Source organism: Monopterus albus, unplaced genomic scaffold (genome assembly GCF_001952655.1).
Source record: "Monopterus albus unplaced genomic scaffold, M_albus_1.0 scaffold26.1, whole genome shotgun sequence".
In the NCBI taxonomy this organism is placed as follows: Eukaryota; Metazoa; Chordata; class Actinopteri; order Synbranchiformes; family Synbranchidae; genus Monopterus; species Monopterus albus.
The window spans coordinates 1,448,740-1,470,541 of NW_018127906.1; the positions used below are offsets into that span (position 1 = coordinate 1,448,740).

The 21,802-nt window shown below is 46.8% G+C and overlaps 1 protein-coding gene across 5 annotated transcripts in view; it reads left to right on the top strand.

Moving 5' to 3' along the window:
- Nucleotides 1-21,802, top strand: part of LOC109957361 (far upstream element-binding protein 3-like) — a 25,607-nt gene that overhangs the window by 1,074 nt on the left and 2,731 nt on the right. For 2 of the 5 annotated variants that reach the window (XM_020595188.1, XM_020595192.1), the window contains exons 2-18: nucleotides 6,500-6,608; nucleotides 7,424-7,457; nucleotides 7,870-7,919; nucleotides 8,846-8,917; nucleotides 9,586-9,643; nucleotides 9,734-9,896; nucleotides 9,976-10,074; nucleotides 10,548-10,649; nucleotides 10,733-10,835; nucleotides 11,099-11,199; nucleotides 11,283-11,421; nucleotides 14,428-14,588; nucleotides 14,957-15,027; nucleotides 16,601-16,686; nucleotides 18,246-18,314; nucleotides 20,149-20,220; nucleotides 21,678-21,775. In XM_020595188.1, the coding sequence (XP_020450844.1) occupies nucleotides 6,500-6,608; nucleotides 7,424-7,457; nucleotides 7,870-7,919; nucleotides 8,846-8,917; nucleotides 9,586-9,643; nucleotides 9,734-9,896; nucleotides 9,976-10,074; nucleotides 10,548-10,649; nucleotides 10,733-10,835; nucleotides 11,099-11,199; nucleotides 11,283-11,421; nucleotides 14,428-14,588; nucleotides 14,957-15,027; nucleotides 16,601-16,686; nucleotides 18,246-18,314; nucleotides 20,149-20,220; nucleotides 21,678-21,775 (1,587 nt within the window). Of the gene's footprint in view, nucleotides 1-816; nucleotides 847-6,499; nucleotides 6,609-7,423; nucleotides 7,458-7,869; nucleotides 7,920-8,845; nucleotides 8,918-9,585; nucleotides 9,644-9,733; nucleotides 9,897-9,975; nucleotides 10,075-10,547; nucleotides 10,650-10,732; nucleotides 10,836-11,098; nucleotides 11,200-11,282; nucleotides 11,422-14,427; nucleotides 14,589-14,956; nucleotides 15,028-16,600; nucleotides 16,687-18,245; nucleotides 18,315-20,148; nucleotides 20,221-21,677; nucleotides 21,776-21,802 lie in introns of those variants that run through there. The other 3 variants (XM_020595191.1, XM_020595189.1, XM_020595190.1) reach the window with 3 other exon arrangements.

The window sequence follows — 21,802 nt, forward strand, 5'->3', positions numbered from 1 at the left end:
GGTGGCCCCCCTCCCTTACAGGCTGCTGTTTACTGTAAGTTGGTTAGAAACTAGGCTGGCGTTATGCAACAGCCCCGCAGCCATATACAGCCCAGTGGAGGTGTGTATGCTCGTATAGACGCAGGACTGGGACCCAGCAGCGGGGGCCAGTTGGTGGGCGCTCAGACTGCAACCCTGTCCATGCTGGAGCTGCCTTCATGTGGACTGGGTGCAGGTGGGCAGCTGCCCAGGGGCCCCAGGACCCCCAGTTTCACTATGGTCCATTTCTGTCGACATAATGTGGTTAAATGCACCATGAAGTAGATTATCATCCACACCAGGTCCTCCATCTTGTACAAGGTCTCTGTCCAAAGGTAAATTTAGGACCTGATTTGTTGCAGGTTGTGTTGAGGTTGTTGGTTGTAAAGTTGTATTTCATTAGTTTCTGCAGACAGACAGAAACCCTCAGGTAGAGAGGTGTCACTCATCACAGGATGACCGTAAGGCTGAACCCAACCATAATTTTCATTATCTGTGCATCTGACGGTTTCTTTAACAGCCAAACAGATCGTTTAGTGGAAACCAGTGACACACACCTGTCGTTATTCCCTCAAGTGAACATATTCACATGTCCAGTTTAGTCTGGGCCACAGTCCAAACCCCATAGATGTTGAGTTGTTTGTCAGAAAAACTGTCAGGCATTCCCACTGGAGAAGCTGCTGTCACTGATGTGTGGACAGAGACCTGAGTGATTAATCAAACCTGTTGCCAGTGCCTGTGATTTGACTGATTGGTGAGCCCTCACTTCAGTTGCAGAGTCATGGCTGCTTTCTGGGTGAACTAATGAAAGTGATGTGCATTGTACGGGTGAGCGGGGGCCCCTCAGGGGCTGAATCCAGCCTTGTACGGTTTTAATTCGGTGAACAGATGTTAGTGAAACTGCAACATTTCTTTATCTGTGTTCACTTTGTCCAGCTGTGTGTCAGGCTGTAAAGAAACTGGAAACAAGTTGAAACAGTGAATACTGCAGCAGCTTTAGAAACTGATTTCAGTTCTCATGAAAAGGCCTTAGAAGTGGGCCTGGGCCCAAATAGTCGGCTGTTCGGTAATCGGTTTTCAATTTTAGCATTTAAATATTTGAGACGGCAGGAAATTTCATTGCAGTCAGAGTCCAACGAGGAGTCGTCCATCCACTTGCTGATCGTCACGGTTCCTGGTTAAAAGGACACCCAGCAGGGTCGTACCAGCTGTCGCTAACTAACGTTAACTCAGTGACTTAAAGTGATGACAGGACAAAATGAAACTCGCTGTTGGGTTTGTAGCCCCGCCCCGTTCATGTTAACCACTCTCAAAGGTCCAGTGACTAAGACTAGGACTATACCCGACTAAGGATTTTGTCAGTCGGCTTTTCGGTGCAACTCTTTGACTGTTCCTTCTTGTTCTTCTTCTTTTTTGTTAAATAGCCCAGACTGTCAAAATCAACTGGCATAAATTTCAGCAATGATTTCACATTAACATCAGTATTTAAATGCACAAAAGCAAGTGGAACATATTTCTGAGCCTTTAAAAATCAAAAGACAGCTGCATATGACACAATAGTTAAATTGTGACCTATTTAAACTGACAATATCTAACGTCAGGCTGCCAGATGGATTTGTTGGAGTAACGAGACAGGCAGCTCACTTGTGTTTCTTTGAAACAATGCTCTGTCTTCTCCTGAGACGTGGTTATAGTATGTATATACTATAGAGTTTACCAACAGGTTTAAGCTTCTCCTGTCCGTTAACCACGGCACATGTCGTTACTGTGTGTTTGATGTGCGCCAACTTGCATTGCGAACAATTCCTCCTATTTATAATTCCTCATGTTTTCCCTCTGTATTTTTGTTAGCTTCCTAGTCCCGTTCAGATGGAAGCATGTTGAAGAAACAGTCAGTAAACAGCTGTGTGTTACACTTTAATGGAGATGGGTAAACAAATCAGACTCGCATATCAGGCAAAACCAGCCACATGGTCGTGACAGTCTTTTCTCTTGTAAATGTGGACCACGATGTTTGAAAACACTTTTAATAATGTACAAATCTCACGTTTATGTGCCTCATACTAGTAGTTTCGTTGTCCCTTTCTCCTCCTTATGCAATTTGCTAAATAGGCCCGACCTTAATGTGCATTCATGTATCGGGCAGTGTCACTGTTGAAGTGGGTATCCTCTGACCACAGGGGGCAGTGCTGATCAAACTACTGCTCAGCACAGCAAAATGAGGAGAAGAAGATGACAAACTACCGGCTGGGGGCTGCCTTCTATTGTAATGCACACTGGCTGACAAAAAAATAAAATCTAATAAAACAAAGGCTCGACTAGAAGAGTCTGTTGACTGACGGGTGTTTCAGCTAATGACTCCTCTAGTCAGCTTTTGCGGGGGGCAGCCCTGCTAAAGACATTGGATGATCATCATGAACCAGGACAGAGAAGTCACTGCAGCTCAAGCTAGCAGTTAGCTAGCTACATAAGTGATCACTGCACAGCGGAGCCTTCGCCTGCTCCACTCCTCCCTGTCCCAGACAAAGGCTTTGCAGGCCATTGTTGTCAGTGTTGTGTTGAAGTGTGTTCCCTCGCCAAGCTGTTCCCCCCCATAATAACTTAACATGAATCAAACCTTACCCTAGCCCTGACCACTGATGAAGGCGCTAAGGGAAACATCCGGGTGGGAGAAAACGCTCAGACACAGTATCAGCGTATTATAGTCAGTTTCTTGCATTTCCCCCCATATGAACAACTGCGCTTGGTGCTCGATTAAAGCTTTGTCAGTGTGACTGATCTGATCAGCTGTATGTGACACAAACTATAGGCATTTTGGGAGCATGTGACACAGGGTTAGGGTTAGTGACATGACATCATATGCAGCCCACTTGTTAGTGAACTGAGGCTTCTCCATCGTTCCATCAGCTCCAACACAGTGACACGTCTTCACTGCTAAAACCAGGATGTAAGCATTCAGCCCCCTCCGCTGTAACTCTGTGCAGTAACTTTGTGCCTCTTATTTGTTTCCAGTCATACTTTGACCATGAAAATGTTCTGAAATGATTCTCTGCTCTAGTAAGAAGGCCTTGAACGGTGTTGGGTGCGGTGTGGTGGACGTGAGCTGCTACAGACTCTGCTTCATGTGACAGAGACTTGTTTTTAAAGTTCAACATTATGGGGGTCTAGTCTCGGTGCATCAGGCGCTCAGACTGAAACCAGGCCTGTGATGATGAAACGGTGCAGGTAGCAGCCACACACCATGATCAATAAGCAGAGTGTGTCAGAGCTCAGCAGGTGATTGGTTGCTCAGTCAAATCGTACACTTCATTCCCTCATACCTTCATTGTCAGTTGTCGATATGGAGACCCTGGGAGTGCTCGGTTTGATGCAGAGGCTCTCCCTGCTGATTCAGACATGTTGGTATTGTTTGTGTGGATGAGATTGTAATGTACTGGTGATTATTGTAATGATTGTAATGATGTTGTGTACCTGTCATGTTGTTAAAACAACGCGAGGCCGCAGGTGAAGCGGTGAATCAGTGTGTGTGTTTGCTGAGAGTGGCAGATCCCTCCCCGCCTCTCTGCTGCTCCTCTTTCCTTTTTATCATGAAAGCGTTCAAGGTTACCTCCCTGTGTGTGCTGTTGGCAGCGCCTTGCCCTGTGTTCTCCAAGGTGAGGTCAGCTAGCAGCTCAAACTAATGGCTGTGAATGAGCTGTGGTGCTGTGTACTGTGACTGAGCCGTCGGCACAGCTCGGGTAGCAGGACTGGCTGTAGCATCTGCAGCTGGTGTCAGATCAGATTCATCAGGCAGCTGAAGATGAACACACTGTGGTACGTGGTGTCTCCCAGCTACCCCCCCCCTCCATGACCCTCTGCTGCCTACAGCCTCCTGTTGTTATTCCAGCTTCTCCACCCTGTGTTGTCAAAGTACGGTCTGTAAATCATCCCCGCCTGCCGCCTAGCCAAGGTTAGAGGAAGGGTTTTTCCAGCCAGTAGTCATGTCAAAGAGCCATGGAGGAGCTCTGGGCAGCTAAAAGTCCGACTGGCCTCACTCGACTCTGTCACTGTGACAATAAACCCAACACAAACTGCCTCCTTATCTGTGTGTTAAGTTACCAAACCTTCCCTCAGTTCATTTCTGGTTCAGGTGTCATCTGGGTTCGGTGTCGCCATCATGATGTGACCTAACAGCTGACAAAGCTTAGCTAACTGTAGCTGCAGACTGGAAGCTGTGTTTGTACAGGTTGTCCCAACCAGGCTTCTGTAGTTCACGTCATCGCTTCAGGAAACAGGACGGGAGGGGCAGAGAGCGGGACGGAGTGGTTTGTGGAGTCGGTCCGGTTCAAGTCTCAATAGAGTGTCTGGGCTGAAGAGACGTTAGGGAGAGCAGCAGATTCACTGTGGTCAGTTTATTAGAAACACCTCTGTCAGTCTAAGGGCAAAGATGCACTGTTTTCTGACATTTTAGAAAACAAATGTTTCAGTGATTAATTGAGAAAATAATGTGCAGATTGACCGACAGTGACAACATCAGTCAGTTGTTGTGATGTTGCTTAATTTCCAGTGGATGCAGCTGCATCATGTTGCGTCTCCGTCTCGGGTTGTCCCAACGGCTCCGACTTTGTGCCCAAAGCTGCTCAGATGATGTTGATGAATCAGACGGAACCTGACTCACTGTCACTTAGTTGCCGGGGACACTTTAAACTGTGAAGCTGTTGCTGATGTCTGCATTCAGTTACATGTTGATTATTGAGCTCATAGTTAAAGATGTTCTACTGGACTGTATTACATTCACAGGGGTTCCTAATATTCTGAACCCCTCATACGGGTGAATAAGGACAAAAACGTAGAGACGGTTTGACCCAAGCTGAAACATACTGAGCTTCACATTACGCAGCACAATAGGACTGACGTTCAGACAGAGTAGTTTAGCGCCGAGCAGTTCTGTGTTTACTGGTCACATCCATCACTCAGTCAGAATCAGCTTTAATCACCATGTACGCTGAGCACCGAGGCTCTCGGTGGATTTTAGGCAACAGACAATAGAGTAGTGCGATCAAAGGTAGGGGAAGGGTGGGAGGAGGAGGACAGGCGGTATTCATAAACATTATATACATACATACATACATGTGTCCGAACGTCTGCGGTGGCTCCGACATGACTGCAGAGCAGCTTGTGCGTCTGCAGCCAAACAAGGAACCTTATTAGGAAGGTTCCTGTTTGGGGCGAGGAGGGAGGAAGAAACCGCTGCAGCTTCACTGACATTCACTCTGGAAATGCAGCTGCCAGCTGTTATGAACTGTCACGTTTCTGGGTCAGCTGGGCAGAAAGTGCTCCTGCCTGGCCTCCGTCATGTGCTACTGTTGGCTAGGTTTAATTATGTACACGATGCGACACCGGAGGAAGCCGTCTTTCACTTTTGTTTTCGTTGTGCTTTCAGTTTAAAGGGCTGATTGTGTCATTGCCCCATTGCTTTCCGGACTGACGCTGCAGTTTGAAAACATTTCATGTCCTGGGCAGCACTACCAGAGGTCACATGACTTGGACCAAATGCACTCTCTAAATAGCACCGATTGTTTCTGTAGTAATTAACTCTGTTGTTTTATTTAATGGACGCAGCCGGCGGTTCTGTGTGTTACTCTCCACCAACCAGTGAGTGTGGCGTCATCGCTCTGTGCCCTAGAACCCCCCCCCTCCCTTGAGCCGCTTCATACACCGCTGCACTGGGCAGCAGGTTTCCTCCTCAGGAAACACGGAGGCTGTCTGTTTCCACCATGCAGCTCCACAGGCTGAGAACGGCGTCGCTGTGCACAGAGCTGCTGGCCTCTGCTCCACTGGCTCCTCACTGCACAGATCAACGTGTTGGAGCTGCCACCAGCTCCACCTGTCATCCAGCGCAGAGCCTCGTCTCTTGTGGGTGCAGAGCTTATAGGTGTGCGTTGTCTGTAAATAACGAGAGTCCCTTTATTCGTGATCCGTTCACCGTCTGGCCTGTTGATCTTTTGCCATTTTTCCCGTTTTGCTTGCACTTGTGAGTTTTCAATCCCGTAACATCAACCCTAGTAATACCAGTGTGTAAAATACAGAAGTTGGTCAGAACGTCTACATGTTCTTTGCAACTTGAGTCATAATTTAAAATCAGTCTTGACATTCCATTCCCAAAAACGCAGAGTAATTCAGACCGTGGGTGAATCTGTTTAGACACAAGTGTTTGTCATCAAACGTCTACAAGGTGCTGTTGATGTAAATGTTCCGCCTCTAGTCGGACTTGACATGTAGACTTGTTCATCTCAGATGTGCACTGAAACGGTTTGGCATGATTTGGGACTAGTTGGTCATGACTTGAAACTTGACCTGGTAGTTGACCTTAAACTCTGGTCTTGACTTGGAGCTTGTTAGTTTGACTCAGGACTTACAGTCTGTGTCTGAACTCAGCTCTGTTTCTACTGAATTATTTTGTTTTTGCTGACCCTGTTTTCTCTTTCTGCCTGTGGTTCAGATGGTGGGTAAGATGGGTGGAGATACCATGTCCCACCTCAACAGCTCCTCAGGAAGCGTCGAGCCTTCGCTGTACTACCCCGGCCAGAAACGACCAGGAGAAGATGGAGGTGAGGAGCAGATGGAGAGGACGATCACAAATGTCCCACCACAGCTTTTTCAATTTAACATTTTTTTACATTGTTTGCACCTGAGCTACAACTTGGAGCCAAACAGGAACTTCTCAGCAGACCAAGAACCTGGGGTGTCTGTTCATTTCACCAGACATGTTTGAGATTTAATGACTATATATGTGGGTTAAATAGAACTGGTTCCCAGTAAAACAGCTGTACTTCCTGTGTTCTCTGTGGAGCTGCCACCCCTAGTCGACTGTTGTTGACTAGGAGTGGCAGCCAGTCAACAGCTGTTTGATCGGTGATGCTGCCAGTCACACAAACGTTCGTCCAGACACTCACTGTTGATTGACAGGTCGTTCCCTTTTGCCAGCTCATGTTTGCTTTTGAGATCGAGTCACCTCTCTTTTTTCAGAGCATATAACTCAGTTGTTTTTAAATTCTGATATGTCGCCTACGTTGATCCAGCTTAGGCATTCTGCAGAAACACTTCTGCGCTGTGCCCAAGCCTTCCTGGGAGCAGCCTGAGTTACTGAGTTAGAACCACCTGTCGTAGAAGACTGGACATTACTGAGCCGTTTTTTAAAGAAATGGCGCTGTATGTTGGTGAGAGGTTTATTATTGCAGCAGGAGTTGACTTTGTTGGGTTGGGATTTGTTGATTAAAATTAAAATTAAAATGATGCCAGACTGGCTGTCACTCGTGCTGCTGCTGTAAAATACAGCCGTGTGTTGTTGTCCAGCAGGTCCATCAGATCCCCGATACTGCAGTAAAAGGTGACTTCATGTCTAATCTATGTCTCTGTCTCTCAGTAGGGAACCAGCTAGCAGCCATGGGGCATCAAAGGTATGATCACAGTTCAGATTGATCACATTCACAAACATGTTTGTATGTATATCTTTGTCTGTGTGCAGACAGTCACAGCTGCATGGCTGAGTCCTGTGAAGGTGAGTCAGAGTGAGGACAGAGAAAATGTCCTCACTGTCCCAGAAAGGCCCAGTTCACTCAGTGTAAAGCTCAGTGTGGTCCTCACAGAGAGAGCCTCACACACAGCAGGGCATCCCAGATAACGATGTTCAGCACCATCCTCCTCTGGTTTGCAAATAGACGTGTGTGTTGGGGTGTAACAGTAGATAAGTGTTATAGATCTGTCCTCCTGCAGCCCACATCAACATAATCACTTATTGACGAACACACTCTGTGGCTGTGGGCTGTTGTGTGACCTGGATATTAATCTGTGCGTGTTTGTGTGTTGCAGCAGGGTAATCACAGAGGATTACAAGGTCCCCGACAGGATGGTGGGCTTCAGTGAGTATGACCTCTGACCTTTCACTTTGTGTTGCCAGTCAGGTGTCTCGGGGCTCTGTCGTCCAGTCAGTCTGGAGTTTCTAACAGCAGCTGAAATCTTTGGACCAGTGTGATGATCCAGTCTCATTTTGTCGTCCCTGTAACACTGATAGGGACTATTGCGTTGAGTCCAGAACCTGACCTAGAACCCAGACAAGAACTCCCTGGCTGCTGAGCTTAAAGAATCCAGGTGTTCTACTGACTTGGCGTCCAAAATGGAACCAGTTATCAGAACCAGCTCTACCCTAAACTCAGGCGTCCCGGGCCTTAACTCTCAGCTATGATCTGTTTGCGTCGCTGCTTTCTCGTTCGTGTGTGTCAGATGCTCCCAGCTCAGCTCCTAAACTACCACGTGCACAGATATAACTGAAATGTGCACAAGAATAACAACCAGGTGGTGTGTGCGATGGTCAAATGGCCCAGTTTCTTCCCAAACCACTGGGTTACGATATGTTCCTCCCAGTTTGGCCTGATCAGAAGCTTCTCCATAAACGTCCAGTGCATTTGAAACATCCTGGTCTCTCCACTGACCCTGTCGCTGTCGTCCATGTTTATTGTTACCGGTCTGTAAGGGGCCAACACCAAATGATGACAACAGGCCGTATGTGCAGAGGAGGAGATGTTAAAACGGCCACATGGATTCTGATCTGACCGTTCTGACGGCGCTTGTACAGTCAGAGGTTGGAGAGGAATTAGGTCTAGGAGCACATAGGCAGGTGGCCCAGATCTGGTCTGAGGACATCTAGTCTGTTCACACTGCTGTGGACACACCAGGTCTGAGAAACTAGAGCTGGGATATGGATGCAGCCAGAAGCGATTGTTTGTTACAGGAACATGTGAACAGCTGATGAAGCTTCTCTCTAAGTGATTCTCCTCTCCTCCTCCAGTTATTGGCAGAGGAGGAGAACAGATCACCAGAATCCAGGTGGAATCCAGCTGCAAGATCCAGATTGCTGCTGGTGAGTCTGTCTGCTGTTCGCCCCCTAATAATGTGATGTCTTCAGTTATAGTGTCCATGTTTACTCCATTGTCACTGCTGAAGTGTGGATCCTGTCAAAAACAAAGCCATGAATAGTTTTATTTCTCAGTGAACTCCATCCAAAATGCAGTACAGAGAACAAACCTAAAGCAGACCCATATTTGCCTGTAAACCGGCCTCCTTGCATGACGTGCTTCCAGGGTATGAACCAGGATGACGTCTCGGCTCCTCGGCCTATTTGACTTGTTCCTCAGCACAGGACAAAAACTTGTCCTGATGTTTTTAAACACAAACCAACTTTTTAGCCTCGTTCCTGGTTAGAAGGTTTTATAGCCATTGTTTATGCTGTTCATCCTTTGGTGTTACTGCATTTTAATGTTTTACTCCCTCGAGTACTTTTACTCTGTATACACTGAGTAAAAACTGAGTACTTGTGTATTTTGTCATTTCATCCAGTTTTTTTTATTTTAACTCTGTTCAGTGGGTTAATATTTTTACAGATTATTGCTGTGGGCTTTAGACTGCAGAGCTTTATGAAGGGGCGATATAAAAGTTTGGACTGGGGTGACTTGAGTTTGTGCCATGGGACCAGTTTGTGGCCTCTCCTGTCTGCTGAGAATGTAACCTCTCCTCTGTGTGTGTTTGCAGACAGCGGCGGGCTGATGGAGCGGCCGTGCTCCCTGACTGGGACTCCAGAGAGCATCGAGTGAGTGTTGAACATCCGCCTTCACGTCACCTCACCCGTCGACCGCCGCCTGCTGCTAAATCCCCTCGTGTATTTTCTGTGTGTTCTCAGGCATGCGAAGCGGCTGCTGGTCCAAATTGTCGACCGCTGCAGAAATGGTCCAGGTTTCCATGGTGATGGTGAAGGCGGGGCCTCAGTGCAGGAGATGTTGATCCCGGCGAGTAAGGTGGGGCTGGTGATTGGCCGAGGAGGAGACACCATCAAACAGCTGCAGGTAGGGTGTGTTCATACACCTGCTGAGGTATCATCCCTTAAACACCTCTGATATGCGTTGTCGTTCTTCTGTGTGTTAGGAGCGAGCGGGAGTAAAGATGATGATGATCCAAGACGGTCCGATGCCGACAGGAGCCGACAAACCCCTTCGTATCTCTGGAGACCCGTACAAAGTGCAGGTACACAGGCTTTATTCTAAATCTGAGAGGACCGTCGCCAGCGCAGCCTTGGCCTGATTCTAGCCTAAAATATATGTCTGGTGTTCTGGATTTTTCTTGGTGACAAATCTCATGTCCACATTCAAACCAGCGATGTGTTAGTGTGCCTGTCAACACCTGCACTTCACGAAGTCCTAGTGAGGATGTAGACCTTTAAATAAAAACCTCACAAATGTACAGAATTGTATGACTTTTAAAATAGAAAGCTATTTTCAGCAGCAGATGAATCCACATGTGGCGCTGTATCGAGTATTTAGGGCAGCAGGACAGTGTATGTGGGACTCAGTCAAAATAAATTAAAATGTGCTCGTGCTCAGGGTCTAAAAATCCAACTGGTCCTTACAGAGATAGAAGTACAAGAGCGCACAGAGTCAGACACTTTAGCCAGAGTTAAATGTACTGAACAACCGCCTCTGTTTCCTCTCGGTCTCCAGGCAGCGAGGGAGTTGGTGTTGGAGGTCATCAGGGAGAAGGATGGAGATTTCAGGTCGGGACGCAGTGATTTCAGTGCCCGACTGGGGGGAGCCAGCCTGGACGTACGAGACACACAGAAACGCATACATCAACTTCTGTGACTCTCCATTAAATCAGTATTTAGATTAAAAGATTCTTTTTCCAGGTTCCAGTTCCCAGGTTCGCTGTTGGCATTGTGATTGGCAGAAATGGAGAAATGATCAAGAAGATCCAGAACGATGCAGGGGTCCGAATCCAGTTTAAAGCAGGTCTGTTTACACCAGGAAATGCGTATAACGCTGGTCTGTTTATGCCACTATAATCCAGTTGAAAACTAGTCTGTTTATCACTGTGATCCATTCCAGATCAAATCCAGTGTAATCCAATTAAAAGTAGGTCTGTTTACATAGAAAATCCAGTTTAAAGGCAATAATCTGGAGTAAACAAGTCTGTTTATGACAGTTCCATTTTAACACCAGAATAAAGTAGATTACAAGGTGTTGACCTCTTTGTGTGTCCGTTTGGTCTCCAGATGATGGCATCAGTCCGGAGCGTGTCGCCATGGTCATGGGACAGGCAGATCGCTGCCAGCACGCTGTCCACCTCATGAATGAGCTCATTCAGACCGCACAGGTAACACCCACACAAAGGACGGTGAGTGTAGGCCGGACTGCTGATGATCGCTGTAAACTCTCTTCATCTTCCTGATTTCGTAGGAGCGTGACGGTTTCAGCTCAGCCCTGCGGAGTAGCCGGGTCAGAGGTCGTGGTGATTGGACTATGGGCTCTCCTGGCCCCCTACAGGAAGTGACCTATACCATCCCTGCTGACAAGTGTGGCCTGGTCATCGGCAAAGGTAGGGAGAGGAGTCCGTTTCACTCGGGGGTGCACTCAGAAACATTTGCTCGGCCTCTTGCAGCTGGCACATCTGTGTACATGAAGCACGGAGGGAAGATCAATGTCACTGAGTTGTAGTACAGTTCTATAATTATTGAGACCTTGTTGAAAATCGGCAGAGCTCCACTTTAATCATTTTGTTGAAAAGTTCAGTTTTATCTAAAGGCAGTTTACGTAGCAAGTTAACGTGAGAACGTTACTTTCCCCAAGTCAGTGGTGAAGCCTTTAGAGGATCAGAGAACTTTGGCTCACCGAGACTTGAACTGATCGATCACCAGTCACACTGTGCTGCATTTCCACGGTGGGAACCTGACCAGCCGTACACCCTGTATGTCGCTCAACCATCACCGAGCGTAGCCTCCAGGGTCGACGCCAAACCGTCCTGCTTTGTTTCTCCACTGTACTTTCTCTCTGTTGATCTCTGTTTAGTAGAGGGAGGGGCTGCTCCCACCACATGCAGTCAGCTGTGCGTCTACACATGGTGCTTCTAAAGCTAACGCTCGAGGTGTGAGGGTGCGAACGTTTAAGTGCTCATTGGCGACTGCTTGGCATGCACAAACCCCGTGACAGTCCTGGTACTTGATTTGAAAGGTTTTCATGCTTTGATGATGTCCAGTTACTGTTCTACACAGTTAAAGAAGCTATAAAAAGGAGGAATCGGATCTGTGGCCATTCTGTTCACTTCTAATATCATCATGCAAAGCGGCGCTGATCACACAGTACAGCTGATGATCGTTTTGTTAATTTGGGCTTTAACGGGTTTAACTTTCTCTGAAGCCTGCAGCAGGTGGCCCACATCTGCTCTGGTGGGTTCACACTTCTGTGGAAGCATCAGGTCTGACGCGCTGGGATGTGGACACAGGCCAGTGTATTTCTTATGTATGTAAGGTGTGTCAAAGGCGCCAGTAATTGTGTCAAGTGTTTAAAGATCGATCGTGGCCTTCTTAGTCGATGCTTCTGTGACACATCCCTGCAGAGAAACAACATTTGGGACTGTAGCCCCAAGGAAAACAACCCTACGATGAACAAAGGTTCAGGAGGAGAGCTCCATGAGCCCCACTGTTTAAAAGCCTCTTTAAAACATCAGCCTTTCACCAGCCTGCCTCCGTGTGTGTGTTGTAGGTCAAGAGGGTCAAGCTGCAGCTTCCAAAATAAAAGCAGCAATGCTAAAGAGATGTCAAGTACCCAGTGTGTTTAGACACCATATGGCATATGTGTGTGTGTGTGTGTGTGTGTGTGTCATGACTGTGTGTCAGACGAAGGGCCTGCTGTCTGAAGCCACCAGAGCTAAAAGAAAGATTGGCATTTATAAATGCTTCAGATATGTAGTAATGTTTAATTTGTCAGCAAAATCTTTGGAGAATTTGTCGAACACTGGCAGAGCGGTGAAAACCTGCTCCTGGTGTCGGCAGAACCAGAGCCACATACGTGTTTATTTGGGTTTTAGTCAGGAAACCATCACTTTGTATTAATATACTTTTAATCAACCAGTACACAGGAAGAATTTGAGTGTAACAGACCAGATGTTTTAACAATAAAAAAAAACAGCCTCGTTAGTAGGACTCGCTGAGAAGAGGAGGAGAATAATTTAAGCAAGCTGGACGGTAACATTGAATAGGAACCGGTACAGTGTCCTCGTAATGAGTTTCTCACCGGTTCATCATTTGTTTCCCTGTGATAGTTCAGGTTCTGCTTTTTTTTCTTTGACGCAGCCGGTGATGGTGTGTGTGTTACTCTCCACACACCCTGTCCAGAGACCAGCAGGTTTCCTCCTCAGGGAGGCCGTCTGTTTCCAACAACCAGAGTCACTGGTCTGTGCTCTGGTTGCTCCTCACAGAGCTACACCGATCAGCCATAACATTATGACCACCAGCAGGTGAAGTGAATAAAACTGACCATCTGTTACAGTGGCACCCGTCAGTGTGGGGGGGTTTATTAGGCAGCACGTGAACATTCAGTCCTCAAAGATGATGTGTTAGAAGCAGGAAAAACAGGCAAGTGTAAGGATCTGAGTGACTTTGACAAGGGCCACACTGTGGTGGTAAGATGACTGGGTCAGAGCATCTCCCAGTCTGCAGGTCTTGGTGGATGTTGTTGGTCTGCAGTGGTTAGTACTTACCAACAGTGTCTAAGGAAGGACAAATGTGGAACTGGAGACAGGGTCATGGACTCCCACGGCTCACTGATGACGAGGTTGATCTACTGTAGATTAAACTTTTAACTTCCATTTGTACTTTTCAAAAAAATGTATTTGAATCTTTGTTAAAATGGTTGAAAATGAGAAATACTGTACATTGGTCTTTATGAAGAGAAAGAGTCAGGGGCTGTAGTGGTGATATCACACCTAGAGTGGTGAGGCTGTTGGATTGGTCTAAATAATTCTAACTTATCCTCACGACCACAGTTTTCACTCCTTTTACATAAGTGTTTGACTGAATTGTAGACACTTCTGTGCTCTTCCTGACAGTAGAACTGTGGAAGCAGATGGATTCACAGAAGATGCACAGTGAGCTGCAGAGTGACACAAGAGCCGACCAACTGCCACAAGGACTCCTATGTAAACAGTGTTAGGCAGGTGGTCATAATGTTATGGCTGATCTGTGTGTCTCCAGAGTGAATAGAGCTGAACACACCTTCACACACACAAGCTACATGTTAAACCTCCAGTACACTCGTGTCCACACTCATACTCTTGTGTTCTTATGTAAAAGTTGTTAATGTGCTGTTTCAATAAAAAAGAGCCTTTATAATGAAAATCAATGCCGTTTCTCGGTGTGGATAGGAAATGGGTCCAAAATTCTCTTCAGGGTGTCTAAAACGGGTCTTTAAAGTCTTAAATGTAACAGCAGCCGATGCGCTGCACCAGAGTGCGGCTTCATCCTTCTGCCTCACATGTAAAGTTTAATAATGAGATGAACCGCAGTGGCCAATGTGCTGGTGTAATGCTGTCGGTGTGTGAACACAGGTGGAGAAACCATCAAGAGTATTATCCAGCAGTCTGGAGCTCACGTGGAGCTGCAGAGGAACCCTCCCCCCTCCACTGACCCCAACACCCGGGTCTTCACCATCAGAGGCACTCCCCAGCAGATGGACCTGGCCCGCCAGCTCATAGACGACAAGATCGGGGTATGAAAACCAAACACACCTCAGTGCAGTAAGACCAGACTCTAGTCCTCAGCGCAGCTAGAGTTTGATCTTAGTTGCAAGTCTGTAGATTTAGATTGGATCTGTTTTCTCACAGGAGCCAGTTTCTCTGAGCCCTGTAAATGTGAACACTCTGGATCAGCAGATCTGAACTATGACCTGGACCCAGGGTTTGGTGTGTGGTCGAACCTATGTGGATTTTATTGTGCATCTTTTGTCCAGGCACTGTGCATGGGCTTACAAGCAAACATGAGGAGTGTGTTCGATATGAGACGTGAACGAGGCAAAACAAGATGCAGGAAACAGAATAAACTCTGCTCTCTCTCTCTTTCTGCTCTCTCCTCCTGCAGGGTTCAGGTATTATGAGTAATGGAGGATTTGGCTTCAGTCCCTTCACCCAGGGCCCCGCCACACACCAGAAGTAAGATGCTCACCACTAGCCTACATTTAGAGAACCATGATCTTCCAGGTTCAGGTCATGTCTCCCACTGTATTCTGCACCTTTTCATACTGTTCTCTGATTGACTGGTTTGCTGTTGTGGTTGTAAAAGCACTCTTTGGCATCTTCTCTGTGTTTCAGTCTAATGCTGAGTTCTGACAACATGGTTTACACAGTCCTGATTGGAACTAGTAAGCTTTCGTTATTTTGGTGGATTCTGTGGCGTGTTTTACGCATAAATCCAAAAAAATAGCCCTGAAGCTAAACACGGGCTTCAATCCACAGCTACCTGCCTGAGTGATCTGCCAACCCCGACACAGGCAGCTGGACTGGTGAAGGTAGCAGCTTATTGGCTGCATGACGTGTCTCAGAAGCGCAACCGAGTCTGCTCAGATACAGGACTGTGGTTCTACATGTGGATGGAAATTGAATCAGTTTCATTCTGGCCAATACTGATCCTGTGAATTATATCTGGATTGGCGCCAACACCGATACTCGGTATTGGACTGGGACATTTCTACTGATCATTATATTTTGTACAGTGTCAGAGTAAAGTGACGAATGCCACATTTGGGACACCTCACAACGTCCCGGCACGAAGTCTAGCGTGTCAGAGTTGTTTGTAATCCACAAGATGCTGGGGCTACACTGACCAATAGGAGCTCGGATCGCTTTGTTGCTCACATTAAACATGGCAAAGAGATGTTGGTGATTTGTGGCCCATACCACTGCATCATACCTGTAAAATCCTCATGTACTACCTGTATTACAGAGGTGCAGCCGACGTCAGAGTGATTTTTCACAGTGGGCCTTGACTCGTCTTATGAACTATGTTACTGTCACTGGTACTTAAAGTAAAAATCCCCTAAATCTCAATGCAGAGTTGCAGTGAAATGATACAAAGCAGTTGTGTTCGCCAAAACAGACGTTGCACTGGAAACAGTCAAAAATGGTACAATTGTGCAGCAGTTGTCGTTTTATCATGTTCAGGCTCATGAGCTACTTGATTCAGTTCATTTGAAAGTTGTTTGTTGGGTATTTTTATTTGAAACTTTGGACTTGTTTTGTTTTTATCCATGCCTCAGTCTGTGAGCTTTCGTGATCTGTTGCACCCCTAATGAGGTCTCACTGCATGCAATGATCTCCTCCCATGCAGCGACTCCGCCGGTCTCCCTGTCCGCAGTGCTTTGTTCTGCTGATTAGAAACTGGTTTACGCTGCTACATGGACCTCCGCCCATGTCAGTGTTGTCCAGCAGGAGTCAGCCTCAGATATCAGGTTTCTCTAATCCCCTGTCCCAGTTACACAAACCAGGTTTCTGTTCACATGACCGTTAAGAAGTCAGCTGACAGGAGAGCATGCATGTGAACCTGTAGGAATATCCACAGTGTGTCCAGTCAGTCTGGGGTGACGTGCAGCAGAATGGTGATATCTGGAACTTATCAAGAACCTGTGCCTGCAACTGTAGTGTACATGTGGAGCCGGTGTGTGTGTCTGTGTGACTGTACACTGTGGAGTGTGTTTTATTGACATGCATATGTTGTGTGTGTGTGTAGCTGTGGCAGTGGTCAGACCTTCCTGACTGGAGTTTGGGGAAACACCTACCAGACCAGCTGGCAGAGCCCTGGACAACAGGACCCTGGTAACACACACACACACACGCGCACACACACACGCTCGACCAACATTCTGTTACTGATTCTCTGCGTTTTTCTGTTTCCCACCTGTTGATGTTGAACCTGATCAAACTGGTATCTCAGACCTGACAGTGACTGCATGAATCATGTCTGACACAAGATCAAAACTCATCACACAGCTCGCAGCCCTCGCACCTTCATCAGGGCGATGTCTGGAGGTCGTTTCCGGTCTCTTGCATCCAATCGTGATTGACATGTCGCCGTAGAAACCATACATTCAAACTATTAGTCATCTTTTTGTTCGAGCAGAGCCTTTCCCACTAGGTCATACAAAAATTACAAGGAAGATATTTAATCATCATAAATGTACAGTATATTGATCATCATCTAAAACATGGCAGTCCTCCTTCAGAATCTAAAATGAACTTATCCTCGCCCTGTGTTGATATAGGAACAGATCATTTAGCTAACAGTCCAAAGATGTGACAGTCCAATCTACATTTCCATAATGAATATGTCTCCATCCCAACCCAACAAATATTTCAGAGGAAAATGAGTCAAAGCACAAAACTGAAGGACAGACGCATCAACAAGGAGCCTCTTTTTATTTAGTTCAACCTGAGTCAACCGTCTGAACCTTCCTCTGCATGTTGGCTAAACAGAATCATGTACTCCCACAGCTTATCTTCTCCTCTCAGGCCGCACCCAGTGAACAGGTTTTAGTCCGAACCAGAGTGGTTTAATCAGGAGGGTGTTGATGTTTCCGTTGACTCTGTAAGGACCGTTTTGTTACAGTAACAGTGGATCATGGGAACGCTGAATGGTTCCAAACACTAGCAGCAGCGCCACAGAGTTACACTGACTGAGCTGTAAGAAGCTGAAATCAGTAGCAGTAACTGTGACATTTTAACTTTACATGTGTCAAAACACGTTTTACAACCTTTTGGCTGTTTCTTTCAAATATCGGTTCACTTTAATAACTAGCTAAATTGGCTGTGCTATCGACAACAACACAACAGTTAGCTTGCTCGGCTGTACAAGTCATTAAAAATAGTAACTGCTGACAGATCCCACTGTTTGCTACGGAAAACAGTGGATCTGAATCAACTGAACTATTTGACGCTACATGGGTCATGTCACCCGCTGCTGTGTTTGACTCCCCAGCGTCGCAGCTCATTTATCTTGATGGTTCTGGTCCGAATGGGACTGATTACAGTGGAACCCTGTGAAGAGAGGCATCCTCATAGTCTCTGGAAGCCTCAAGCTTCCCCACAACCACCAGAAAACAAACCATTCAAAGATGAGACCTAAACAAAGACACGAGGTGGTGAGAGAGCAGGAAACGTGTGGTGGTTGCAGCAGAGTGGCGTGCAGGAGAGGAGCTGTGGTGGCCTTGTGTTGTTCAGTGCTTCCTTACAGTCACCAGGATAGTGTCCATACAGTAGTTTGCTGTGTACCTACACACATCATACAGTAGTGTTCTTACACACAAATACACACAGTTATGTAAACACACGCTGACTTTTTGAGTCCAGCAACTAAGACTCTGTTTGTGTGTGTGTAGGTCACACTATGGCTCAGACAGGACAGGTGGACTACTCTAAAGCATGGGAGCAGTACTATAAGAAGCTAGGCAAGTCCCCCCACACACACACACACGCACACACACTAAGCAGGGTGATACACAGTTGTAACATCAGTGTTGTCGTATTAAGGCAGGATGCTGTTGATAGTTTGTTTCAGAAGTGAATCAAAAGGTGTGTGTCTGTCCCTCGGTGAACTGTGATGGTCATGTTACATCTGAATGTAAAAGCCCTCCGACCTTCCAGTCATTGATCTTTGGTTCGTTGGTAGGCAGGAGGTAGAAACTGCAGCCACACGGCTCTTTTTGAACTGTTGAAATTAAAACTGTTTTGTGAACACAACTGGCAACAACTGACAGGACAAACCAGCGCCCAGCAGGGCTGAGTCTCCAGAGCAGCATCAGGTCTCCTCTATCAAAGGAGGAAGCCTCCTCCTTCCAAACCAGATCCCCTCACTGCGTCCGACGCTCTGCGTCGTCCTCATGAAGCCACTCAGTGACCTAGAGCTGCAGCCATGAGTCAGTTCACTGGTAGAAAATGAACCTCAGCTATTTAGAAGCAACAGTCACCGACATGTTCTGGTTCCACCTTCTTTAATGTGTGGACTTGATGCTTTTCTTTGTCAGACATGAGAATCAGCTGAGTCTCTGTGGGTTTGTTGGTTGGACACAACAAGACGTGTGGAGACGCCACCTTTGGCTCTGGAGAGTTCTGGGTATAAACAGATCAGTCAGATCATCAGGACAATGATCAGCTGATTGATCAGTGACCCTGCTGGTTGGGTCTCCACTCAGTCAGGAGTCTCCTCATATTTGCCACCATATGCACCTGCAGCCTAAAACAGAATAAGACAAAGAAAATGACTGGTTCCTTTAGAAGTGGTGATAAGTGGATTGTTGTGATATTTGTCTTCAGCTACTATCACAGCTGTGTTCAGCCTTGTCAGTGATTCAGCCTGTAAGTGGAGAAAAGTCCTCATTGTGCTGTTTTATCACTGTGTGACCACACTGGACATGGACAAGACAAAGAACAGCAGAGGGTCGTCTGAGGAGGTCAGGGAGAACACACCCTCCAGACATGATCAAGGTGAAGGCCACAGAGCGTCTCCGAGCAGCGGCGTCTTTCTGTGACCACAGCTGATCTCTGGGTGTGAGGAGGAAGACTGAGCCCAGGCTGAACAGAAGGAGACATTTTCCTGAACGTTGGCCTGACCAGGCAGCCAACAGAGAATGAAAACACTTCAGATTTCCTGGCTTTCACCCCAAGAGTGGCTCTGAAGATTGCTTTTATGCATTTGTTTGGGACTGGCTGAACTTCCTGTGTGTTCTGAGTGGTGGAGATGAAGCAGGAAGTCTGTAGAGCCCTGTTTTCCATTAATCTGATGGCATCTGAGTGTGTCGGTGTCATGTTTGAACGAGCACCGTGGTCACTCCTCTGGAATAGTTGCGACGGCGGTCTGAGCTGCATGCAGTCACTAACGGAGAGTCACCCACCGTGAGCCAACCAGTCACAGCAGTCTGGGTGTACACGTCTCTGAGTTACTCCACTTAATGTAAGGGATGCTTGTTTTGGAGAAGGCCCTAAACAGCAATGACGTGAGGAAACAAGTTCTCTTGGAACACACTCCGGTTCGGCTGCCATGTTGCTGTAGACTGGCTTCATACATTGTGTGACTTGGTGCTGTCCAATCTCACACGTATGCCAAATATTATGCACATACCGTGGCTGTCTTTGTTGCAATGGTGGGTGTGTCTGAGTGAAGCCCTGAAGTGAAAGTGAGCTGTGTCTGAATGTCAGAAAGCTGTGGCCTTAACAGACCAAAGACGTTCTGGATTGTACGATCCCATGTCTGAAGGGGCTTGTGTTTGTTGTGTGTACCTGCAGGTCAGCAGAGCCAGCCTCAGAGCATGATGACGGAGTACAGTAAGGCCTGGGAGGACTACTACAAGAAACAGAGTACGGCTGCCTGTCTGCAAAAGGGAGCAAATCATCAATGCAGTAAATTATTGGATATTAAGGCCTTTTCACACCGAACACGACGCGAATAAGCGAGACGAAAAAGCGAAAAAAACGCAGGCGAATTTGACGCACCAAAAGTATTCACACCGAACGCGACTCGAATAAGCGATATTTTCTTAAAACGTCGCGCTACAAAGCTGGATTCCACATCAAGCGACGACGATGTACTGCTTGTCCTGCTACATAAAAAAAGAAAACAAAGAAGGTTTTGGGTCCATCCTATATTGAAAATAAGGAGAGAACATGGCGAGTTTCATCGATTGGTACAGGAACTGAAGTTGTATCATGGTCGCTTTAGGACCTATTTCAGGATGTCTGTGGGACAGTTTGAAGAGTTGTTGGTGCTGTTGACCCCCACACGATAAAACAGAAAAATAATTACAGGGATCCGATCGAACCAGAACAGCGCCTGGCCGTGTGTCTGAGGTTAAAAAAAAAAACAAAATTCGTGTCAAGCTGCATTGTGATTGGTCAGAAGTGCTGCCGTCGCCGCGATGAGTTGGAAAAATCGACCCGGAGACGAAAAAAATTGTCGCTTTTCGCGTCGCGAAATTACGTCGGCGGTGTGCAATGTATCATTGACAAGTTATTGGTTCGAAAAATATTATTGACGCGCGAATAAATCGCGCGTTAAATTCGCGTCCGGTGTGAAAGGGCCTTAACCCTTCACACAGGTTTCACTGGTTGACGTGAGCATCTTTACTCCACAGAGCTCTGTGCTTGGTTTCTTTATCTTTGAACGATATTCAGTTGTAGTGGTTTTTATTCAGATGTGAACTGTAAGTAAAACCGTAATGACCAGAGGTGGGAGTAGCAGCAACTCTTCTCCCAGGACACACAGGCCCAGGGTCCACTGAAAACACAGGTCTGTGTGTTGTCTGAGAGAAAAACTTCACATGACCTCACTGGTCATTAAACTTAGGGTGGACATGTCAGTGCATGGACGGGCAGTGTTCAGGTGAATCTGTAACTCTCCTCCACATAGCAGAGCTTCATAGTGAATTTCAGATGTGTCATTTATACAACTGTCTTGGAGAAAAACATGGGCCTGCAGTGACACCTGGGAGTCCAGGGGTCTGTTGAGGTGGGCGAGTGACAGACGTAAACAGTGCATCCAAAACATTTAGTCTGTAAATGGGCCTCTACACCTGGCCGTAGCTTTTCTGTTCTTCGATGAAAGGTGGTTTTATTTAGGAAAATGCACCATGTGGTAGAGTGTAAATTAAAAATAAAGATCTTAGAAAGAAATACTTGATGTACTAGAGGCCAAGTAGATACTATACATGATCCTGTTCTTCACTGGAGCCGGTTTGTACTGCAGTGTGGGAAATCTGAGTTAATGCATCTCCTTGTCTGGACGGCAGCAGAGACCTAATCTGTGTTTTTGTGTGTAGGTCAGTCATCTCAGCAGAGTTCGGTGCCAGACTACACTGCAGCGTTGGCAGAATACTACAGACAGCAGCCCTACCTGTGGAACCCCACCCAGATACAGGTAACGCACAGGGAGCGGAGCCCTGCC